Here is a 19,539-nt window from a genome sequence, read left to right as displayed (position 1 = left end):
TGTCGCACAGTTGCAAGCCCATGCATTAAAGCTTAACCAAGCATCACATTGTGAAGCTCACCAGTGTAATACACACAGATCACACACACACACACACACACACACACACACACACACACACACACACACACACACACACACACACACACACACACACACACACGACGCGTCAAATACACACACACACACACACACACACACACACACACACACACACACACACACACACACACACACACACACACACACGACGCGTCAAATACACACACACACACACACACACACACGACGCGTCAAATACACACACACACACACACACACACACACACACACACACACACACACACACACACACACACACACACACACACACACACACACACACACACACACACACACACACACACACACACACACACACAACGCGTCAAATACACACATGCTGAAACTAGACCCGCTAATAATCAGGGCGTTGGAGTACCTACAGTAGGAAGAGGTCGCAGTCACCAATCTGCTCTGCAGCCCTAAGATACACCTACTGAAAGTCACCGGAGTGGAGAATAGATTCATGAAGTGCACGTTAAAATTAATGGCCAAGAAATTAATTTCTAAAGTAATGAGAAGAGCGATGTGTCTATATTTAAAATGCCTGAGATCGGTGAAAAGGTGGCTCCTCGCAGATTTACGTGTCGCAGCGTATTAAGTTTTAACAAGGTGAGAGGTATTGTTATGACAACTTTGCGTGAAGCAAAGGACTTTCTCATTTAAATCTGGATTAAAAGATCAAAATGAAGGGTCGCGGAAACTTCTCAATCGCCGACTGATTAAGAAAACTTTCTATAGAGTGCGCACAGCCTCGTCTTTCATGCATATTTCATTCCTGGAGATGTCAGCGCCGCCTCGTGTAAAAGTCCAGAGAAGACGGTTAAAAGAATCCGACACTTCCAGAAGATTCCAGTGGATGGAAACGTATCAGCGGGTCAGGAAGTTTCATCTCCTGCTGCTCGTCATCAACGGCTTCACTGATTTGCCCTCAGAAGGCTGCGCTGCCTTTGGGGGGTGGGAGTTTTTATCACCGGGACGACGGAGGCTGACAGGCGCAACCGCGGCGCATCAGAAACACCTGGAGCTCACAACCGGCTGATACGTTAACCTACTGCAGCATTTAATATGGATCAGACCTGGCACACACACACACACACAAACACACACACACACTCACACACACACACACACACACACACACACACACACACACACACACACACACACACACACACACACACACACACACACACACACACACACACACACACACACACACACACACACACACACAGATCTTTAAAGAATATTCTGTGTTTTTAAATCAGCTGGATGTTGGAGTTCATCAAGTAAGGTGAGTAAATATTGTCATAATTGCCTTGATTTGGACACTTGACACAAGGATCCTGCTGCGAGACTTTGATAAACTCAAAGAGACACACTGCTGGTTCCTGGTTCCGTTTCAGCAAAAAAGCGTGTGTACCCTGCACCCTTACATTAATAATCAAACACTGTGTGGGAGCCCGGTGGGGAAGTGCAGCAGTAAGAAACTCACAAACACATCAGATGTAAGACGGAGCCTTGAGATTTACACAAAAAGAAAAAGAAAAAGAAAAAGAAAACTGTAACTCGGTGTTCCATGTAATAAGATGTTGGAGCATGTTTACCTGTCTCCTGTCACACCTCCTGTTCCTCTCATCCAGCCGGATCCGGTTGTCATGGAGATCAGACTCCTCCCCCAAGACGATCTCCTGGAGCTCCGCCCACTGAAAGGCGCAGTCCGTCAGATGCTGCCTCTGCTGCTGGAAACAGAGAACACAAAGTTCAGTCAAACACACGGAGCCATGTGCTTCCTGAAGCCCGTTGAAACCTGAGCAGAGCTCTGCAGCTACAAGGTCTATTTGTCCAGTAACAGTGATGAATTCAACACATTCTACCTTCTAGTAATTGTCCTCATTCCCTCTTTACCCACTCACACATCCGCCAGTGCGGAGGAAACATTGAGGAGATCAGACAGCACTCACATCCTCGAACTTCTGCCGCTGCTCTTGCTGCTGCTGGATCCTCTTCTGTCTGTCGGCCAGGAGCTGCTGCTTGTAGCGCTCCTGCTCAGCCAGCTGCTGCCGGTGCTGCTGGATCGCCTGAGAGACAAATCAAAAGACATTACAGGTGAGTGGAAGGAAAGAAAATCATTCAGACTATTGAATATCCCTCACAAACGAACCCAAAGAAGCCAGCTATTTTGTTTGGTGTACTTATATTAATACTTTGTCAGCCCTGACAGACATTGGAATGTGGACTCTTCAGTCATGTGGTGACCTCCATGACCTCCACGAATACATCTAATCACACAGAAAGTTCCCCACATATGTATAACATGCACCATCATCAACATTGTTTGTCAATTCTACATCTATAAAACCAAAATTGATCCAGTCATGACAGAGTTAATTAACACTGACATCTCATCGCTGTGACCTTTATTACTAATGCTCTCAGTACTGACACTTTTACCCATAATTACCACCGTGACTGCAACAAATAATCATGCCAGTTGAGGTTAATCCAAACAGTTATTTACATTATCGCTGAATATCACCCATGTTGGGTGTTCCCGTTGTGTCGCAATACAAAGACTCTCAATGTACTGCCGTGCACGTGCAAAAGAAAAAGCAACAAATCTAGACAAGTGAGATGTTTGAACCGCGCACATTAAAAAGGCTTTACAGCTCAACAGATGATGAACTAATAAAGGAGACGCACTCTTTTCTGTATTACTTCAAAATGAAAATAAATGTAATCGTTAAACCCACCTGTTGCCTCTGCTGCCCCCCGCCTCCTCCGTGGCCCCCCTCTTTGCCCCCGCCGCGACCCTCCGTCTGCAGGCGAAGAAACTCCCGTCTCAGCGTCCATTCCCCGGGAACGTTCACAATGGAGCTGGATGAGCCGGACGGGGAGAGTGGGGAGAGAGGGGAGAGTGGGGAGAGAGATGGCACGGTTACATAAATGCAGACTTTCAGCTTGTCCTGGGAACCAGAGCTCAGGTCGGAGTGCCATCTGCTGTTTGACATCCAGGGACAGAGACAGAGACACGTCTGTCCGCACGCACACACACACACGTCTCAGAGGCATCAGCGATGTGTCTGATTCGTGCTTATACAGCCAAATTAAGGTAAATTACACAACATGCACAATACTGTGACTATGAAAAACACCTGATGATTGGATTTTAGACAAGTTTGATATACATTTTTGGTTAATAAATTGATATTCAACAATTAAAACGTAATTTTTAGCTTCAGGTATGACACAGAGAGTCGTACTGGAGTTGGAACATTTTCCAAAAATTTCACCCCCCCCGTTTCCATGGAGACGAAGTTGGAGCACTTTAAAAAAGGTGCGTTTTCCCTCGTTTCCACAGAGACAAAGTTGGAATACTTTCAAAAAGTTGTGTTTTTCCTCCCGTTTCCATGGAGATGGAGCATTTTCAAAAAGTTGTGTTTTCCCCCCCCCGTTTCCATGGAGATGGAGCATTTTCAAAAAGTTGTGTTTTCCCCCTTGTTTCCACGGAGACAAGCTCGGCGCGTTTTTGAAAAGTTCCACCTTGGGAGCAGTATTCAAAAGTTTGCGTTTTCAGTGACTCCGAGCACGATGTCATGTAAACAGACATAAAAGTTTTCCGTCTTTACTAGAACACGTTGTCTCTTGCTGCTAACAGTGCTCCCCAGTAAGGGTAAAAGCTTAAAGCCTGAGCAAATAAAGCAGGGCACAGTTTTGCGACACGCAGATCACTTGAGGAACAAATACTGAACAAAGGAAGTGGTGGAGTATAGCTCCCCACCACGTTAAATCAAACAGGAATTGGCAATAGTCAGGATGTTATGTCGACCAACAGTGACTTCATCAGATGATATTTGTAAACGTATCTAACTTTTTTGCAATAGAAAGCAGAAGCTGATGGCACGAAGATTGGTGGCATTTCTACATGGCAGGGTATTAAGTAAAACCGAGCGAAGCAATGTGGATATATTTGTGGGTGAAGGTTGTCATCAGTGCTGCGCCTGAACGAGTTCAGTGAACGTGAACTGAGCGTTCTGTATTTCTGTCTGATGAACGTCACTGTGAGCGGCGCTCATTCTGGCGTTTGTGAACGGCGCTCTCACAGTTCAACGTTGTTTAAGAGGGTGCCAGATTCCTGAGCCTCCCAGTCTAAAACCCGGCTAAAGCTCACCGTAAACGGGCCTTATCATGTAGAGGGAAAACAGCCAATCTGGCAACAGCAGTCAACACGGAGTCGCACCGCCGTCTACGTCATCGAATTGCGAAGCATCGCGGCAAAAACAAATAGAAGACAGCAGAACTACCTTAGGCTCTGCTTCCACCATTAATACTTCATCTTCGTATGGTTACCGTACTTTCCGGACGATAAGCCGCTACTTTTTTTTTTTTTTTAAACATTCTTTGAACCCTGCGGCGGACGGCTCGGCTTTTAAAGGGTTAAAGAGCTTCATGCTGCTGATATTTGGGTGATGCGTTCAGGTGCATCCGAAATGTCTTTTTCTTTTTTTCCTTTTTAAATTTGGTGGGTGCAGCTTATATTCCGGAAAGCTCAATATTCCGGAAATCACGGTACTTAAAATAATTTTATGAAAAAGTCAGTGATGATCCAGGTGGGAAAAATCTTACTATTATGTCTAAACTTTGCCTGCTGGGTTTCAAGAAGCAACTCAACAACGTCAACATCAAACCTGAGACGTCACATTGAACCCGGCTGGCCTTTCAAGGTATGTGTGAGTAACTAAAAAATTCCTTGAGAGTTTTACTATTTTAAGTTGTAATTTCTTTGTAGAACCTGCCTGGTATATTTTCCTTTGGACCTTAAGGACGACTGTCCGTTTTGTTTTTATCAATTCCTCATTCAAAAAGACCATTCAAGCAGCATGTTTTTGAGAACATATTGTCGGGGTGGGGAGCTGCAGCTGCTACTAGTGTGGACTGAATGGGTGACAACAATGGGGAAATGCCAGTATTCTGAGGGTAAGAGCTCAAAGCAACATATTGAAGAAAAAAATAGAACTATGAACTAGTTCATTTTTGGAACTGTGAATTTAGAACTATGAACTGAAATAGTTCATTTTAAAATTTGTGAACTGAACTTTGAACTCGTTCATGTAGAAACTGAACTTTCCCAACACAGGTTGTCATTGCAATTCAACCGATGCCTGTGTCCGATTAGAGCTGACAGCTATTAGTAGATCTATTATTAGGTGCTGCACTGTACAATAAACAGGCATCATTTGTGTTCATGAAGAGTTTTTCACTGCTTGTGGAGTTAAAATGTGCATTTATTGTATATATGAAGGCGTGCAGCAGTCAATGCGCCGTCTTTTTTTCCTGATTGAACCAATCAACAATAACAGTGCCTGGTGGAATTGAGAGTTTTACCTTGGCTCCCCTTCTTCTTCTGTAACCTCATCATCCTCTTCCTCACTGCCGCTGTACTCATACTCTGGACCCTCTGGAGAAGAGAGAAACACACGAGGGAATGTTAGTCTTTGATTGGATATCATTAATAATAATAGTATGAGATCACGGCGAAATAAAACGTGCGCTACAGTTTTATTTGGAACAATCTTGTCATGTGAAGTCAAGTCTCCCACATTCACAGTGTCTCTTGTTGCCTCCTGTAAAATGACCCGAGCGGGGCTCTCGGGAATGAGCTGTGGTCATGGGTGGTGCTCTGGGGTGAACGTCTCTGATGTGTCAGCACTGTGGTGGGAACGATCGCGTGTTCCCGCCGCCGTTTCATTAAAAATTCCTGCATGCCCGCCATCTCCACCTTTCATCATGTACCGCCGGTGGTAATTTTCTCATTATCGTAACCACATAGAAGTACAGTGGGCAAAGTTGCTCGACAGTAAAGTAATTGACGGTCCTCTTTTGTGGAGAAGGGATCTTTTTTATACAGTAGCATGCCTGGAGAGCAGTAACGCCTCGTAACGTTATCCTCCACGAAAAGACTCGTACGTGGGAAGAGAGAAGGACATGGAAGGAAACCAGCTCAGAGTGGGATTCTCAAATGAGTACTCTCATAAATATTAGTGAATATTCATGTCTTAACATGGATTTAGTCAATGGTACAATGAAAGCTCATTTGTGTGTAGGCATTTTTGATTTTCTTCCTTTCATGCAAGGAGGTTTATAAAACATACCTTTGACATGTTTCAATGACGCTCTTCCGTCTTTATCAAAAGCAAGTCTCGGAAACGGGAGTAAACCTGCCTTGCATTAGTGGATCAGGCCGGTGGTGTAATGGTGTTGGAGATCATTTTTTGGCAAACTTTAGACCCCGAAATCCACTGAGGACTGTTTAGACTCCTTGGTCTACCTGTTGCTGACCTCTTTTCGACCATCTTCTGATGAATAGCCACATCACAAAGCTCGAATCGTCTCAAAAGGCCTCCATAGTCTTCAGATTTCAGTTCAAAAGAGCAACTTTGAGATGTAGCAGAAGAGGGGATTCACATCCTGGATGTTGAACCGATAAATCTGGCACATCGACACATCAAAAGCTCGACCGAGGCTGTGCAGAACTGTTTACTGTGGCAGCGTTTTCACCTGTTTTCCTCAGAGATGGAGTCGGAGCATTTTCAAAAAGTTCAACCTTGTGAGCTATTTTCAAAAAGTTGTTATTTCCGTGGCTGTGAGCACCATCGTCATGTAAAGGGACACCAAAGAGGCACCTGCAGACTTTTTAATTTTTTCACTTGAAAATGTTGTCCTGTAAACGGGGCTTCAGACTGAATACAGTTCTGATTGTGAAAGGTCCAACCTGTTACTGGCTAGGTGTATCTAATGTTCTGGCTTGTGTGTGTGTGTGTGTGTGTATATGTGAAATGCACATTTTGAAGTAATTCCTGCGCAGTGGAGGGGTTCTCTGGAGGGAATTGTCTGATGATTATACAGATGTTTAACGATTTTGTGCTTTTAATTTGTTACTGTTGGTTTGGCTCATCTGAGAATACCTTCCTTGCACAATGGAGATACTGTACTAGTCAGCAAATATACGTTTTACTTCCCATAAAAAGCTGCACGCATTTCTCAAAGGCCGCCAAACAATTATTATTTTTTTAAATATATATACATTCTGAGTCTGATCCAGCAGAGTTTTGAAGCCAGATGTTTGACAGCTGATAAGTATTGAAACAGTCTTTTGTTACGCAGTGTTGACTGGGGACGCCACATTAAAACTCATGAAGATGGGCTTGTCCAGCATTTGCACAACAACATTTGGCCGACATATGGCGTGAAAAAGAAGCCCGGGCTCACGCCAAACGTCGAGTGGATGCACCATATGTCGCCCTTAACAAGCTGGAAGGTAACACAACACAGGTGTGTTCACTCCGAGCAGAACGAAGAAGGAGGTCAGGTTTAAAAAAAAAAAAAAAAAAAAGAAAGAAAAAGGAGAAGAAGGAGGAGGAAATCCCATCCATGTTTTTGTGATGTCACATTTGGCTCATGTTGTGTCTGTTTGAGCCAAAGCTGCTGCAGAAGAAGAGGGAGGGGCAGTTTGGACATGTACTCACTGAGAAGTGGGGCAGTTTGGGCTATTTTCATTTATTATTTTTAAATATCTTCCGCTTTCCATAACAAAAAGCATCTTTGTCCTGGGTGAGCTGAAAATGACACATCTGGAGTGCTGCTTTCTTTCTGCTGTCTTTCCCATATGTGTTAATACAAACCTGCATTTTTTTTTTTTTTTTTTTTACATATATATATATATCTTGTTTTTACTGTAAAGGAGCAAACAGACACTCTGAGGCGTACAAGGAAAGAAAGACACGCTCTTAAACACGCTGCATGCAGAAAGTAGAGCAGTCATTAGTGTGTTTTTATAAGCTAAGAGAAGATTAGAACCAGATGGTGGTTCTGTTTCCGCCTCCCTTCCCCTCGGCTCCGTCTCGGTTTCTCTCTTTCTCTCCGATTCCTTCCTGTTATCACCGTCTCTCTTTCTGAATGGGGGAGAATAAACCCCACAGATGAGCACTTCTTACGCCGTCTGAGATTCAGCGTGAGAACAAAAGAAGAGCGGAGTCATAAATACCCCCCCACACCACACCACACCCCACCCTACCCCGCCCTCCGCTGTCTGACTCCTCATATTGGCACACCACGTTCAGGATGAGCAGCTCGTCCACAGTCGGAATGAGGATGAGTTATTCCCATATTTTGCTCTCCATACTTTAAATTCCCCTCCTTCCTTTTTTTCATTCTGCCGTGTGACTCAGTCTCCAGTGAGTGTAGCCGGGGAGGAAAGAAAAGGTCAGCCGTGTACCGTCCCGAGGATCCCCCCCTTCACTCCCTGTAGTTCCTGTTACTTCTCGCCATATTTAACCTTGAGGAATCACATCTTCACTACACAAATGTGCGCATCGGGATCGAGCTAAAAAAAAACAACCTATCGAGCAGGGGCGTCAAGCATAAAGTCCAAAGGCCCGCAAGACACTCCAATCTAGCAAATTGTAATATTTCAAAGAAAACTCTGCGCCACAGCAAAGAAAAACTTTAAAGTTTCAATTGAAAGATTACTGCTGCTCTATTTTACCCACTCAAGATGAAAATCGGTTGTTTGTGGCCCCCGAACTAAAATGTATTTAACAGCCCCGCCACACGTCCTAATCTAGAGTTGATTCAGACATTGAAATGAATCATTTTTGTGAATTAACTGAGATTAATGGCACTTTTCTGTCACAATTAAAATTCTGCCAATATGAATTTGCACGAATGCACAGCGGATGGAAACATCATTCATCACAATTCAGTCAGTCTCTGAAGTGTTTTCGTACTCTACTAACGCAGTATATTGAAAGAAACACTCACTCTGGTGAAATCTTGAGTCCGTTCATTCGTGAAAGGACCTGAGACATTATTGGCCATTCAAAACAAATCCATCCTTTTGTCCCTGAGCACTGATGGTCCATGTCTTCTCACCTTTCTCTCGCTTCTTCCGGGTCCGGTCCAGGTGGTCCTTGAGCATGATGCGGACTTGCCTCTCGTTGGCCAGGTCTCTGATGAAGGCGTGTCTCAGCAGGGCCTCGGTGGTGGGTCGGTGGAGGTGGTTCTTGATCAAACAGCTGTCCATGAACGTCAGGAACCGCTTCGACCTGGAAGGAACACGGACACGTTTATTTATTTAGAACCACAGTCCTTACAACATGTATGATGTCCACAACAGTAAAATAAAAAGAATCCACAAAGCAGAGAAATGCAGTTTGCATCAAAGTCTGAGTCATTGCGATCGCCCCCAGCAGTGTGTCGCGCGTGGAACTGCCAGATATTGAAATTATTTTGGAGAAAAAGTGGTAGAAGATCTCACTCAATGCTCATTTCGACATTTTTATTGTCATGAAATCAAAACAAATCTCGTCAATGTCATGAGAAGGAGATCACATGTTATATTGGATCATTTTCAGGGGTGTATGCTCGTCACGGAGGTTCAGTGGAGTAGATTTTTTTTTTAAATTCAATCCTTTCATTATACAGCCACCCAATCTTAAAACAACTTACTAGCCTTTGATGCAGATGATCATTTCAGCTCCCTTAACCTAAGGAATAAAGCGAAGTGTAATTTGACACCAGGCTCATTGTCTTGCAGGTTGCTGTTTTGAAAGAAGACGCGTTGGTAAAATGAGTGGCGTTCAAACTGTAGACCTGGCTTTTGCAAAGCCAAGCCAACTATCTTCTGATTCGAGATCACACCTCCTGATATTGATTATTTTAAACATCAGAGCAATGGTTTGGGTTTGTGGTTATTTCTATGATCTCCACCTCAAAAGGATTCTAAAACTAGTCATTTTCACTATAAAGCATCGCTTTATTCTGATCAGCCCGCTTCTGACAGTGCTGTCCACCAACAAGAAACACCAACTGCTGGTAGTTTGACACCAGGCTCAGGGAGAAAAAGAAATCGAGCTGATGTTCACCACAGTGTCACGCCTGACATTTCTCCTCAAAGCAGCTCCTAAACTTTGAGGTTAGCCTCATCATGCAACACTTTTTCTTGATTTGTCTGCAACATGAAATACAGCCTCCGAAAAAAAGACAAAAACAACTAGAAATCCTTAAACTTAGTTTGTTTACACTGACATTGCCGTACTCATTTCAGATGTGGAAAGGTGTCGCCGCATGTTGTGGTAAATTGACAGGCTATAAATAATCTTTGTGTGTGAAATGCGTCAACTGAGCAGCAGTTTCACACACACACACGCGCACACAAAAACGCACACAGACAAACAGGAAACAGGAAACAGTTTCATTTGAAGACGTACTCACGATGAACGTCAGAGCATTGTACACGTTTAACAAAACTCTGAAACTGGAGATAGCAGGTCTATTTCTATAAAATAATCTCTATTGTGGAACATGATCAGTAGTGTTGTAGTCGAGATCCCCTAACCTGTCAAGACCGTGGCCAGATTATCCCAAGACCGAGACCTTAAAGATGTGGTACTACAACACTAACGATCAGGTTATAATCACAAAATCAACAAACATGCACCACACAAGTTTAAAACACAGAAAATGAATGCAACATGTGAATCATTGAGCACAAAAAAAACCCCCACTGTTAAGGAGACGGAAACAAACTTTTACCCATGAAATATCATCATAATCTGCCACTCCAGGCCGACTCACCCGAAGAAGCAAATTCTTGATCAAACGTAGGAACTACAAACGCAAACCGTCCCGACAGCGGCACTCCTAAACTCTGAGATGTGGTGTTTAAAGTCTGAGCCCACAGAAAACAGGGCAGGAATATGTGTCGGCCGGGAGGTACCATGAAGTATCCCCCACCGTCCCAGCTATTAAAAGCTGATCTGTGAACCAATGTCTGTGAGCACATTAATACTGAATGGAAGACAGCTTGAGTTCAATGGGGAGATCAATCCGAGGGGCTTGTTCGTTTTAAATAAAGAGCAGCGGGAGAGAAGAGTGACACAGAAAAAGTCTGTTTCTATTTTTTTGTCCTCTGGACTTTCATGTCTCACTTTAACAATATCACATTTATCTTTTCTTTGACCCTTAACTCCTCCCTAAAAGACCGTTTTCTTCTGATTGGTCAGCTTCCAGGAAGTCAGTCTTCACTCGATAATTTTTGTCCTGCCATCCTGTCGGCATACTGCGTTGCCATTTTGCAACTTAACACCAGTTTCATGACTTTATAGACTGAAACCGATGATTTTATGAGGAAATCCGTGACCAGCTTGTCTGAACTGAGTGTTCACAACAGTCGGAAGCCTCTTTTGCCTCAAAGAAACCATGCAAAGTTTAATTGTTGACACCACAATGCTAAACAATGTGACTGGAAAGCCGAGTAAGTCTCTTTTAAGTTCCCCGGTGCAACCCTGCTTGAGAGATTTGAATTTGAGTGTGCAGGAGTGTGTTTTGTCTGATGTTCTGATGCATGAAACCACCTAAAAGCCCCGTTTTAAAAAAACTAAACAAAGCGTGTGTGTGTGTGTGTGTGTGTGTGTGTGTGTGTGTGTGTGTGTGTGTGTGTGTGTGTGTGTGTGTGTCTGGCTCACCATTTTCTGGATTTGAGTTTGGGCGGAGGGTTTCGAGGAATCAAAAACAGCGCTCTCATCGGATGCATGTCGCACAGAGCTGGAAGAAGAAAGGGAGATGAAGGGAATCGAGTGGGGGAAGAGACACAACAAACCCAAGCTGACTGTGTTCACGTGTAGTGGGATGTTTAACTCACGAGGCGCTCCTTCAGCCATCTCCAGCGCGGTGATGCCCAAAGACCAGAGGTCACTCTGAGAACAGGACACACAGCGAGAGGGGGTTCAGAATGGGAGCACACCAGGCTTAGCTTGAGCTCAAGTCATTTCCTTTTAACTTTGGACGGCCTCTTCTTCTCCTTCATAGAGCAAAACAGTGGGCGGGAGTGAGAGCAGTCATCCGGGACTCACCAGAAAACTACATTTGGGAAAACAATCCTTTGGAAGAAGTGCTGGGTTGCAAAAAAAATACCTTCCAGGGGACCAAACAAATCAAGGATGCTCCTGTGATGAATTATATCTCCAAGCAGGAAGGAATTTTAGAAGGAAGTTGGCAAAAGAGACATAAACGACCTTCAAATGGCAGTGATTTTCTCCTGATGGATGCTGATAAGGTATCAACTAAAGTCTCTTCATGTTTTTCGGCTGCATTTAATACATGAAGAGGAAGAAAGTACTATCAGAAGAAATGTCCTTTTTTGTAATAATTTTATTAAAATTTCAATCATTATTTAACAAACTATATGGTCAATTTTCATCATTTGAATGTGTCCATATCCCTTTTCAATTTCCCTAAGAGGCCTTTCATGACAATAACATCCAGTACTGTGTAGAGACGTGGGTATTTATGATTAAAAGTGAGATTTATGAAAAATATTCCTTTTATTGGATTTCTGTGGGGTGTAAAAGCTGCACTGTGTCTTTGACTTCGATGAGGTCAGTTTTTCTCATGATGAAAAATGAATAGGATTATGAATTTTTCTTTTTAATGTTACTTGGCCAGTGTTTGTGAGAGCGAACCATTTGACTGACACTTTTGAAAATAGCTCCCAAAGTGGAACTTTTTGAAAAACTACGTATGTCTCCGTGGAAACGAAGGAAAACGCATCTTTTCTGAAAGGATGCGTTGTCGTGTAAACCCGGGCCTTAACTATTTACGTAAAGGGAATTGGGTGATGTCATTGTGCAGAAAGCCTCTGGCTGGTTCTGTACCCTGTAGTCGTATGTGGCTTCTGGGTTCTCGTCGCAGGCGATGACCTCCGGTGCCATCCAGTAAGGCGTACCGATGAAAGTGTTCCTCCGCCCGATCGTCTTATCCAGCTGAGCCGAGACCCCGAAGTCAACTGGAAGGGAAGGTAATGTAGGACAGGGTCATGTATGAAAGCACCCGAGTGTCTGCCGGTAGATGTGCTGCGGGAAACGCATGGGTCATACCAAGCTTGACTTCGGCGTTCTCAGTGAGCAAAACATTTTGTCCCTTAATGTCTCGGTGGATCACATGATGGGAGTGGAGATGGGAAAGACCCTGCAGGACAAAACAGAGACACGTCCATTCACACAGTCAGATGACCGCCATCACTATAAATACCGAGCACAGAAAGAAGAGCTGCGTTGTGAGGGTTTGACACCCCCCCCCCCCCCCGCCCCCCCCAACAACATGTTCAACATGGCAAAGACGCATGGCTTCGACGTGTGTGTTAGACTCTTCAAAGGAGGTTAAATAAACAGAGGAAGTGGGCCTTATTCAGGCGATGACTTCACCGTGGACGTCTGTGTGTGTGTGTGTGTGTGTGTGTGTGTGTGTGTGTGTGTGTGTGTGTGTGTGTGTGTGTGTGTGTGTGTGTGTGTGTGTTGCGATGGTGAAACAATGAGGAGACAGCATGGCTGACAGCAGCACAGAGGACACTGGACGCGATCCAAAGAACCTTTGTCTCTTAAGATTTCGAATGTCTGTGGCTGATAAAAGACAGAAACACCCAACTTCAGCTGATCTAAAGCTTGTGTATTCATAGATCACCTTGTGATCTCTCAGAATGATAACCACCGCATCTTACCGCTCTAAACAGGCCTTTCAAGCACACAGATAAAAAAAGAAATGGATTATGTGCTGCGGGTGTCAGGGGCTAATCTATGATGCTGCAGCAGTGAATTCCTCATATGACAGCAGTAACTCATTCAGCTCTGAGTCTGACACCGCGCAGCAGAAATCACAATATTCACAAACACACACACACACACCCTTCACCCCAGGGAGGAGATCTCTTGTGACACTTTGTGAAGATGTGTCTTGTTTCATGCACTGATTGTCTTTGCGTGCCAGAAATGATGGTCATAATAAGGTTCATTTCCTGCGCAGGCGATATTAGCTGCAGGGCATTTAGCTACACCCAATAACAAATCATTAGTGTCTTGTTCATTAATTAACGTACAGGTTAACAAAACCATTTAGCTGTTTGTTTATTTATTCCAGCATCAGAACTGCTTCCTATCAATAATAATAATAATAATTATTATCATTATTCTCATTATTCTCATTAGGTAAATCATATTCTCTTTTTAATATTAATAATTGCTATATTTATTGCATTCCTTCCTTTTAAATCAGATTTCTACAAAGTTTGAACTCCTCGGGCTGGGTTGAATGCTGCATCTGGTCTCTCTTCATATTTGAAACAGTTTTCTGGTTTCGGTTCCTGTTTCAGTGGAAAAGCCACCGTGGCAGTGGGGGTGGAGTAGTCATAGCTGTCAGATATTAGTTATTGTGTGGTGTGTTCATGTGAGATGGTTGGAATGTGCTGTGTGAAGCATGTTGAGCTACATCTAGAAATATTAATAACTTTGGAGCAAAACACTTGAAAATAATTCATCCCTACATGCTAATTTGCTTATGTCACCGTAATGACATTTCCTTTGGCTAATTGGAGGAGAATGTTGGTCCCATTCTGGCCAACCATGAGTGCAATGTACGGTCAAGCTTAATGTTCCACGTCACTGGAGGCTTAAATATGAGGAAGTGCTTAAATCCTGGGTCCATCATGGACACTGATGAACTAACTGAGTAACTGTCAATAGACTTGTTCATTGTACGAACATTTTTTTTAAAGTATTTTAATAATTCAAGACTGATGCACATGGATGGAAAGGCCATAAGGTGTAGATATTGTTGACTTTCCAATGAAGTCTCTTCAAAATGAGAAGATGAATTTGCACCACTTTAAATGTTTTTTTCTTTGAAAATAGTAGAATTGACCGTATGTGTAAGCGAAGGCCCCCGTTCACTCCACAACGTTTCAGGTGAAAACGCATCATTGTCACGGTTTGATTTCAGAAAAGTTTCACGTCGTCACAGCAATGTTTTGAAAAACGATGTGGTTAAGCATGCCGGGCCAGATGTAGTGTTATGTTGGGCCACTAGTGGGTGCTGTCGGATGTTTTTGTAATGAAACCACACACACACACATGAAGCATTAACAATGGGAGAACACGGACATTTGTATGGAGCGACGACCAACTTGGGTTACTGTTACGGAGATTGTTAACTATAAAAAAAAAAAAAAACAAGTCCCAGGAGAATACGAACTGGGAGGGATGACACTCTGGAGGCAAACATTGTTGTTATTGTCCGTCTACTTGTGCATGTGCAGACTGCTTGACTACAACTGTGGTGCGCATTCGCAGTGGGAGGGTTTTAGCAAAGTTACCTTTCCTCATTTCCACTCAGACAGAATTGGAGCATTTTTAAAAAGTTTAATTTTCTGCGTTGCCATGGACACGGAGACAGCGTCAGAGCATTTTCCAAAAAGTTGTTTCAAGCATGTTGTAAACCGGGCCTGATACGGTTTCACTTCAGTAAAGTAGTAAAGTTTACCTTCTTAAACAAGCTGCCGAAAGTCACGTTCTCAACTTTTACATGAATAGTGAGAAACCGAATAACGTAAATAGTTGTAATCAGAGTTTTGTTCTCAATAATGTAGCTGTATTGGTCCCATCCGTCCAAAGTGGGCCAGTCGGACTAAATTCTGCTGTTAGTGGGAGGATTGTTCTTCAATATCGCACCAAGATCTTTTGTGTAAAACAACACTAAGCTGTATTACGCAGCTGTTTGCGGGTATTTTTGTTTGCAGATTCTCCAAGCAGGACTGAGCTGTGTTACGCCTACAATCACAAGGACATACTGTAAATAACATTCCCATCAAAAATGTGAAAATACCTCTTCAACAGGCAGCTCCTCTCGCATTCAAAACAATACTGCCTTATGTACGTCCCATTCAATGGAAAATGTAGCGATCACAAGCAATTGAAGGAAAACTATCACAATTATCAGTGAAATGAGGTCAGATCAATCAAACGAGGAGCTGTTTTAATCCACTGTGAAGTCATGTGTTCTGACTGATCTTACCCTGAGCACCTCTCGGCAGATGTAGGCAATCCAGTCCTCTTTCAAGCAGTTTCCTTTAGTCTTTTTCACTAAGTCAGTCACGGAGCCGGCGCCACAGTACTCCATCACTAACTGCATGGAAACAACGGGAAAAAAAAAAAAAAGTAGAAAAATGTTGATTAGACACACACAGCTGCTGGCCGGAGGAGCGTAAATCTCACTGTCTTCTGCTTTTAAAATGAAACACATGATGTTCTGCACAGGGGATAATGTGGAACTGAAGCAGGTAGTCTTGAATGTACAAACCCAGAGTTGGTGGTCCTGTCCTGCAGGCCCTTTGTTAATAAAGGCTCCGTAATAAGTCGCGATGTTTCTGTGGTGAGAATAACTTTTTAGCATGTTGATCTCCAGCTTGATCTCCTCTTCTTCCTCCTGAATGAGAAAACAAAAGACATTAAAGTCTTTACATACAGATTGCTCCGACCACATATATTACACCTGTGGGCTTGGATTAAAGAGCTTTTTATAATCCTAATTTGTTTTTATTACATGAAAACATTTTCAGAAACATACAATGTGAACTTTAACAAATAAATATTTTTAAACAAAATAAATAAGAAAGAAGCATCACAAACATGAATGTGACTTTGTTTTTGGCTAGATATACAAAAAATAAAATTTGGAATTTATTTTTAAAATGTTGCGAATAAAGTCCAAAATATAAACTAGAATGTGAAGTACTGAAACAAAAATCAATTATGTTTAAGATGCTTTTTTTTTTTTTAAAGAAAGAAGTGCCAGTAGTTGAAAGTATACAAAATAAATTGCAGACATAAACTTTTTAAACTTTATTTCCAACCAATAAAGTTTCTTTTTAATGTGGAAAAAAAATACAAAATAGTTTAAACGGAATAATTTGAGGAAAGTAATAAGTAATAAGTCGTCAACAACTTTTAGGTTTTAACTTGTATTTTATTTTCAATCACTCAATTAACAGTGAGGAACCAGAGCAAAGCATTAAAAGAAATTAAAAAAAATGCATATGAGAAAAGGAACATTTGAAAAATGACAAAAAAAAACCAAACAAAAGTACTAAAATGTGAATCAAATATATAGAAAACACACTGGTGAATAAAATAAATAAATATAAATGAGTAAAAAAGCAAAATTTTGTCATACAGAGGACATGAGCGTCACTATAAGTTCAGAAATAAACTAAAGAAGCTTTAAGGTGGGACTTTGTCAAACTTTCTTTCACGACGGGAGTCCACACAAAGAGCAGCACGTCCAAATCCAGACAGATAGCATTTCCAATCAGACCGTCTTATAACCTCTGGACGACCCTTCACCCCGCCAGCCGACCTTAATTCAACCGCTCCCGCTTTTCAACAAAGTAACCGAGGTTGGTCGCTGTTACGAGACGCCGGGACACAAAGTCCGAGGAGAGGAAACGCTCGGCGTCGCTTTCTGTTGTCTCGCTATAAATCCTGGAAATGACTTGTGACTCCTCCAAATCACTGGAGCCCCTAAATCCACCCGGCGGCCCCGAGGATCGCGGGAGGTGAAGAGGAGAGCGGGAGGTGGTGGGAGAGGAGGGGAGAGTCGGAGGAGCAGCGGGCAGCCGTTAATCAGAAAAGAGGAAACAACTGAGAGATTCTCCCCGTCGCTGCTCTCCTTTAAATCCTCGGGACGGGACGGGGGGACATGACAAGTCAGAGGGTGACCTTTCACCTCCATCTCAAACACAAAGCCTCCTGCCTGCAACTGCACTCTGTGTGTGTGTGTGTGTGTGTGAGGAGGCAGATAATAGCCAAGCAATTCCTGCGAAAGATTTTTGAAACGCACAAGACCCAGAGAACTAAAACCACCAAAGAAAACCAGCAAGTGTAGAAAATGTTTCAAGTCAAGAAAAAACTTGGAAATAAAACAAAGTTTTCTTTTTTTTTTGATGTTCAGAAGTGTCATCAGCTCGAAGCTGGTAAAAACCGAAGTGCAACCGTCAGGTTTTTACTCCTAATGCCAACCTGGAAACAAGATAATCCATGTAAATAACGTCAATATAGGAACACAGAGCCAACAACAGCGCAGACTGACATGTGTGTGTACGTGTATGTACAGGGTCCTGCTTGTTTTGTTTGCCCGTGATGAGATTTGTGAGAGCAAACACAAAGTTGGAGTGCATCGACTTGCAGGTTTCCAATCTAAATCTATTGCTGTAATAAGTTTGTGTAATTTCATGTGGGATTTTCTGCGAGGGTTACAGTACTGTGTGAAGGTCTCTCTCCCCACCCCCACCTTAGACGGGTAGATTTTGCTTTCCTGTTTCAACACAGATTTGTGCCTAACTTGGGTTATTGATTCGCCCTCAGTCTTGACTTGAAGGCCGACATTATTCAAGGAAAAGCCAATTGATGGTGACACGTCACATTAACATCGTTCAGCTGTACCGGAAGGGATTGGTCCGCTCTGCTACTTCATTTCCGGTACGCCCTACGTCCTTTACTAGACTCTTTCGTCCACAATGCAAAAATGTCTCTAAAATAGGGATTCATGAGTGTGAATTATTGTGTTTTTATTTAAATTTGAGATATCATTCAACCTGTTTAGACTTTGGCCGAGATATTAAAAGCAAAGTCAAACACTTTTCCGAAACACTAAAACGTGACCAGATATGAAACACTGAAGTGAAACACCGCTTAGTTTCATGTTTCATGTGGGCTCACCCTCCGCAGCATGTTCGCACAAGTACAAGTGAAAAAAAACAACAATATCAAAGATATTAATGCTTCAAATTTCACGCGTTTGTTCCATAATGTCGCTATAAGACCATCGAAGTCAAAACCTGATCCAAACATAAAGGTGTTGCCGTCAATCCAGCCGCAGTCTGTCAGAGAATTTCTTCACCCTCAAATGAGTTTAAGGCACAAGAAGGCATCATTACTCTTTTATGATAGCCAAAACAATCCAACGCTGAGGTTTTTAAACTCTATCGCGAGCCAAAGTTTAATATCAGAAAGATTCACCTAAAATCTAATAAAAGCCTCTTTTTTTTTTGGTTCTTTTTTCCCTGGCTCCAGAGAGAATTCCAGGTGGATGACAGAGAAGAGCACACCAGAGGAGACTATACCGCGCCTGATCGGATTTACTGCAGCCTCCGCTTTATTACAGCACATTCAGGGTTTGGCCTGTATTGCATGTGCAGACGTTGAGGTTGTGGGTTCAGGGGGAGCTGAGACGGTCTGAAATATACACATTAACAATTTGTCCAAATGATTCCCAAAGCTGATTGTTTGTCGTCACGATCTGCTCGCCCATTTTTGACCTTGAATCTGCATTTTGACAGCTGAGCTCAAATTGGCCGTCGGCACGATACACACTAAAGGCCCCTGCATGCTCCCTTTTTGAACCCATAAGAACAAGAAGAAAATTCGTCAGTGACGTCAACCAGCTGCTGAAAAAAAAGCTTTTTCGGCAGGATTGTTCATACTCCGATAAGAAGCTGCTGAACTCGCAGGACACGCCCCCTCACAGCAGCCACATGTCTGTGATGCAGCG

At 42.9% G+C, this 19,539-nt stretch overlaps 1 protein-coding gene across 1 annotated transcript in view; it reads right to left on the bottom strand.

The window, feature by feature from the left end:
• Positions 1-19,539, bottom strand: part of LOC308111217 (mitogen-activated protein kinase kinase kinase kinase 4-like) — a 63,865-nt gene that overhangs the window by 26,533 nt on the left and 17,793 nt on the right. The window contains exons 4-14 of the mRNA XM_080466035.1: positions 16,291-16,416; positions 16,006-16,116; positions 13,041-13,131; positions 12,819-12,949; positions 11,807-11,861; positions 11,631-11,709; positions 9,037-9,209; positions 5,491-5,563; positions 2,859-2,982; positions 2,070-2,186; positions 1,713-1,847 (exon numbers count right to left, since the gene is read on the bottom strand). Coding sequence (XP_080322161.1) covers positions 1,713-1,847; positions 2,070-2,186; positions 2,859-2,982; positions 5,491-5,563; positions 9,037-9,209; positions 11,631-11,709; positions 11,807-11,861; positions 12,819-12,949; positions 13,041-13,131; positions 16,006-16,116; positions 16,291-16,416 — 1,215 coding nt within the window. The remainder of the gene's footprint in view (positions 1-1,712; positions 1,848-2,069; positions 2,187-2,858; positions 2,983-5,490; positions 5,564-9,036; positions 9,210-11,630; positions 11,710-11,806; positions 11,862-12,818; positions 12,950-13,040; positions 13,132-16,005; positions 16,117-16,290; positions 16,417-19,539) is intronic.

This window comes from Lipophrys pholis (genome assembly GCF_963383615.2).
Source record: "Lipophrys pholis genome assembly, chromosome: 6".
Classification (NCBI taxonomy): domain Eukaryota; kingdom Metazoa; phylum Chordata; class Actinopteri; order Blenniiformes; family Blenniidae; genus Lipophrys; species Lipophrys pholis.
Note: the sequence above shows the minus strand (reverse complement) of the source record. Positions and strands in the feature narration are given on the sequence as shown.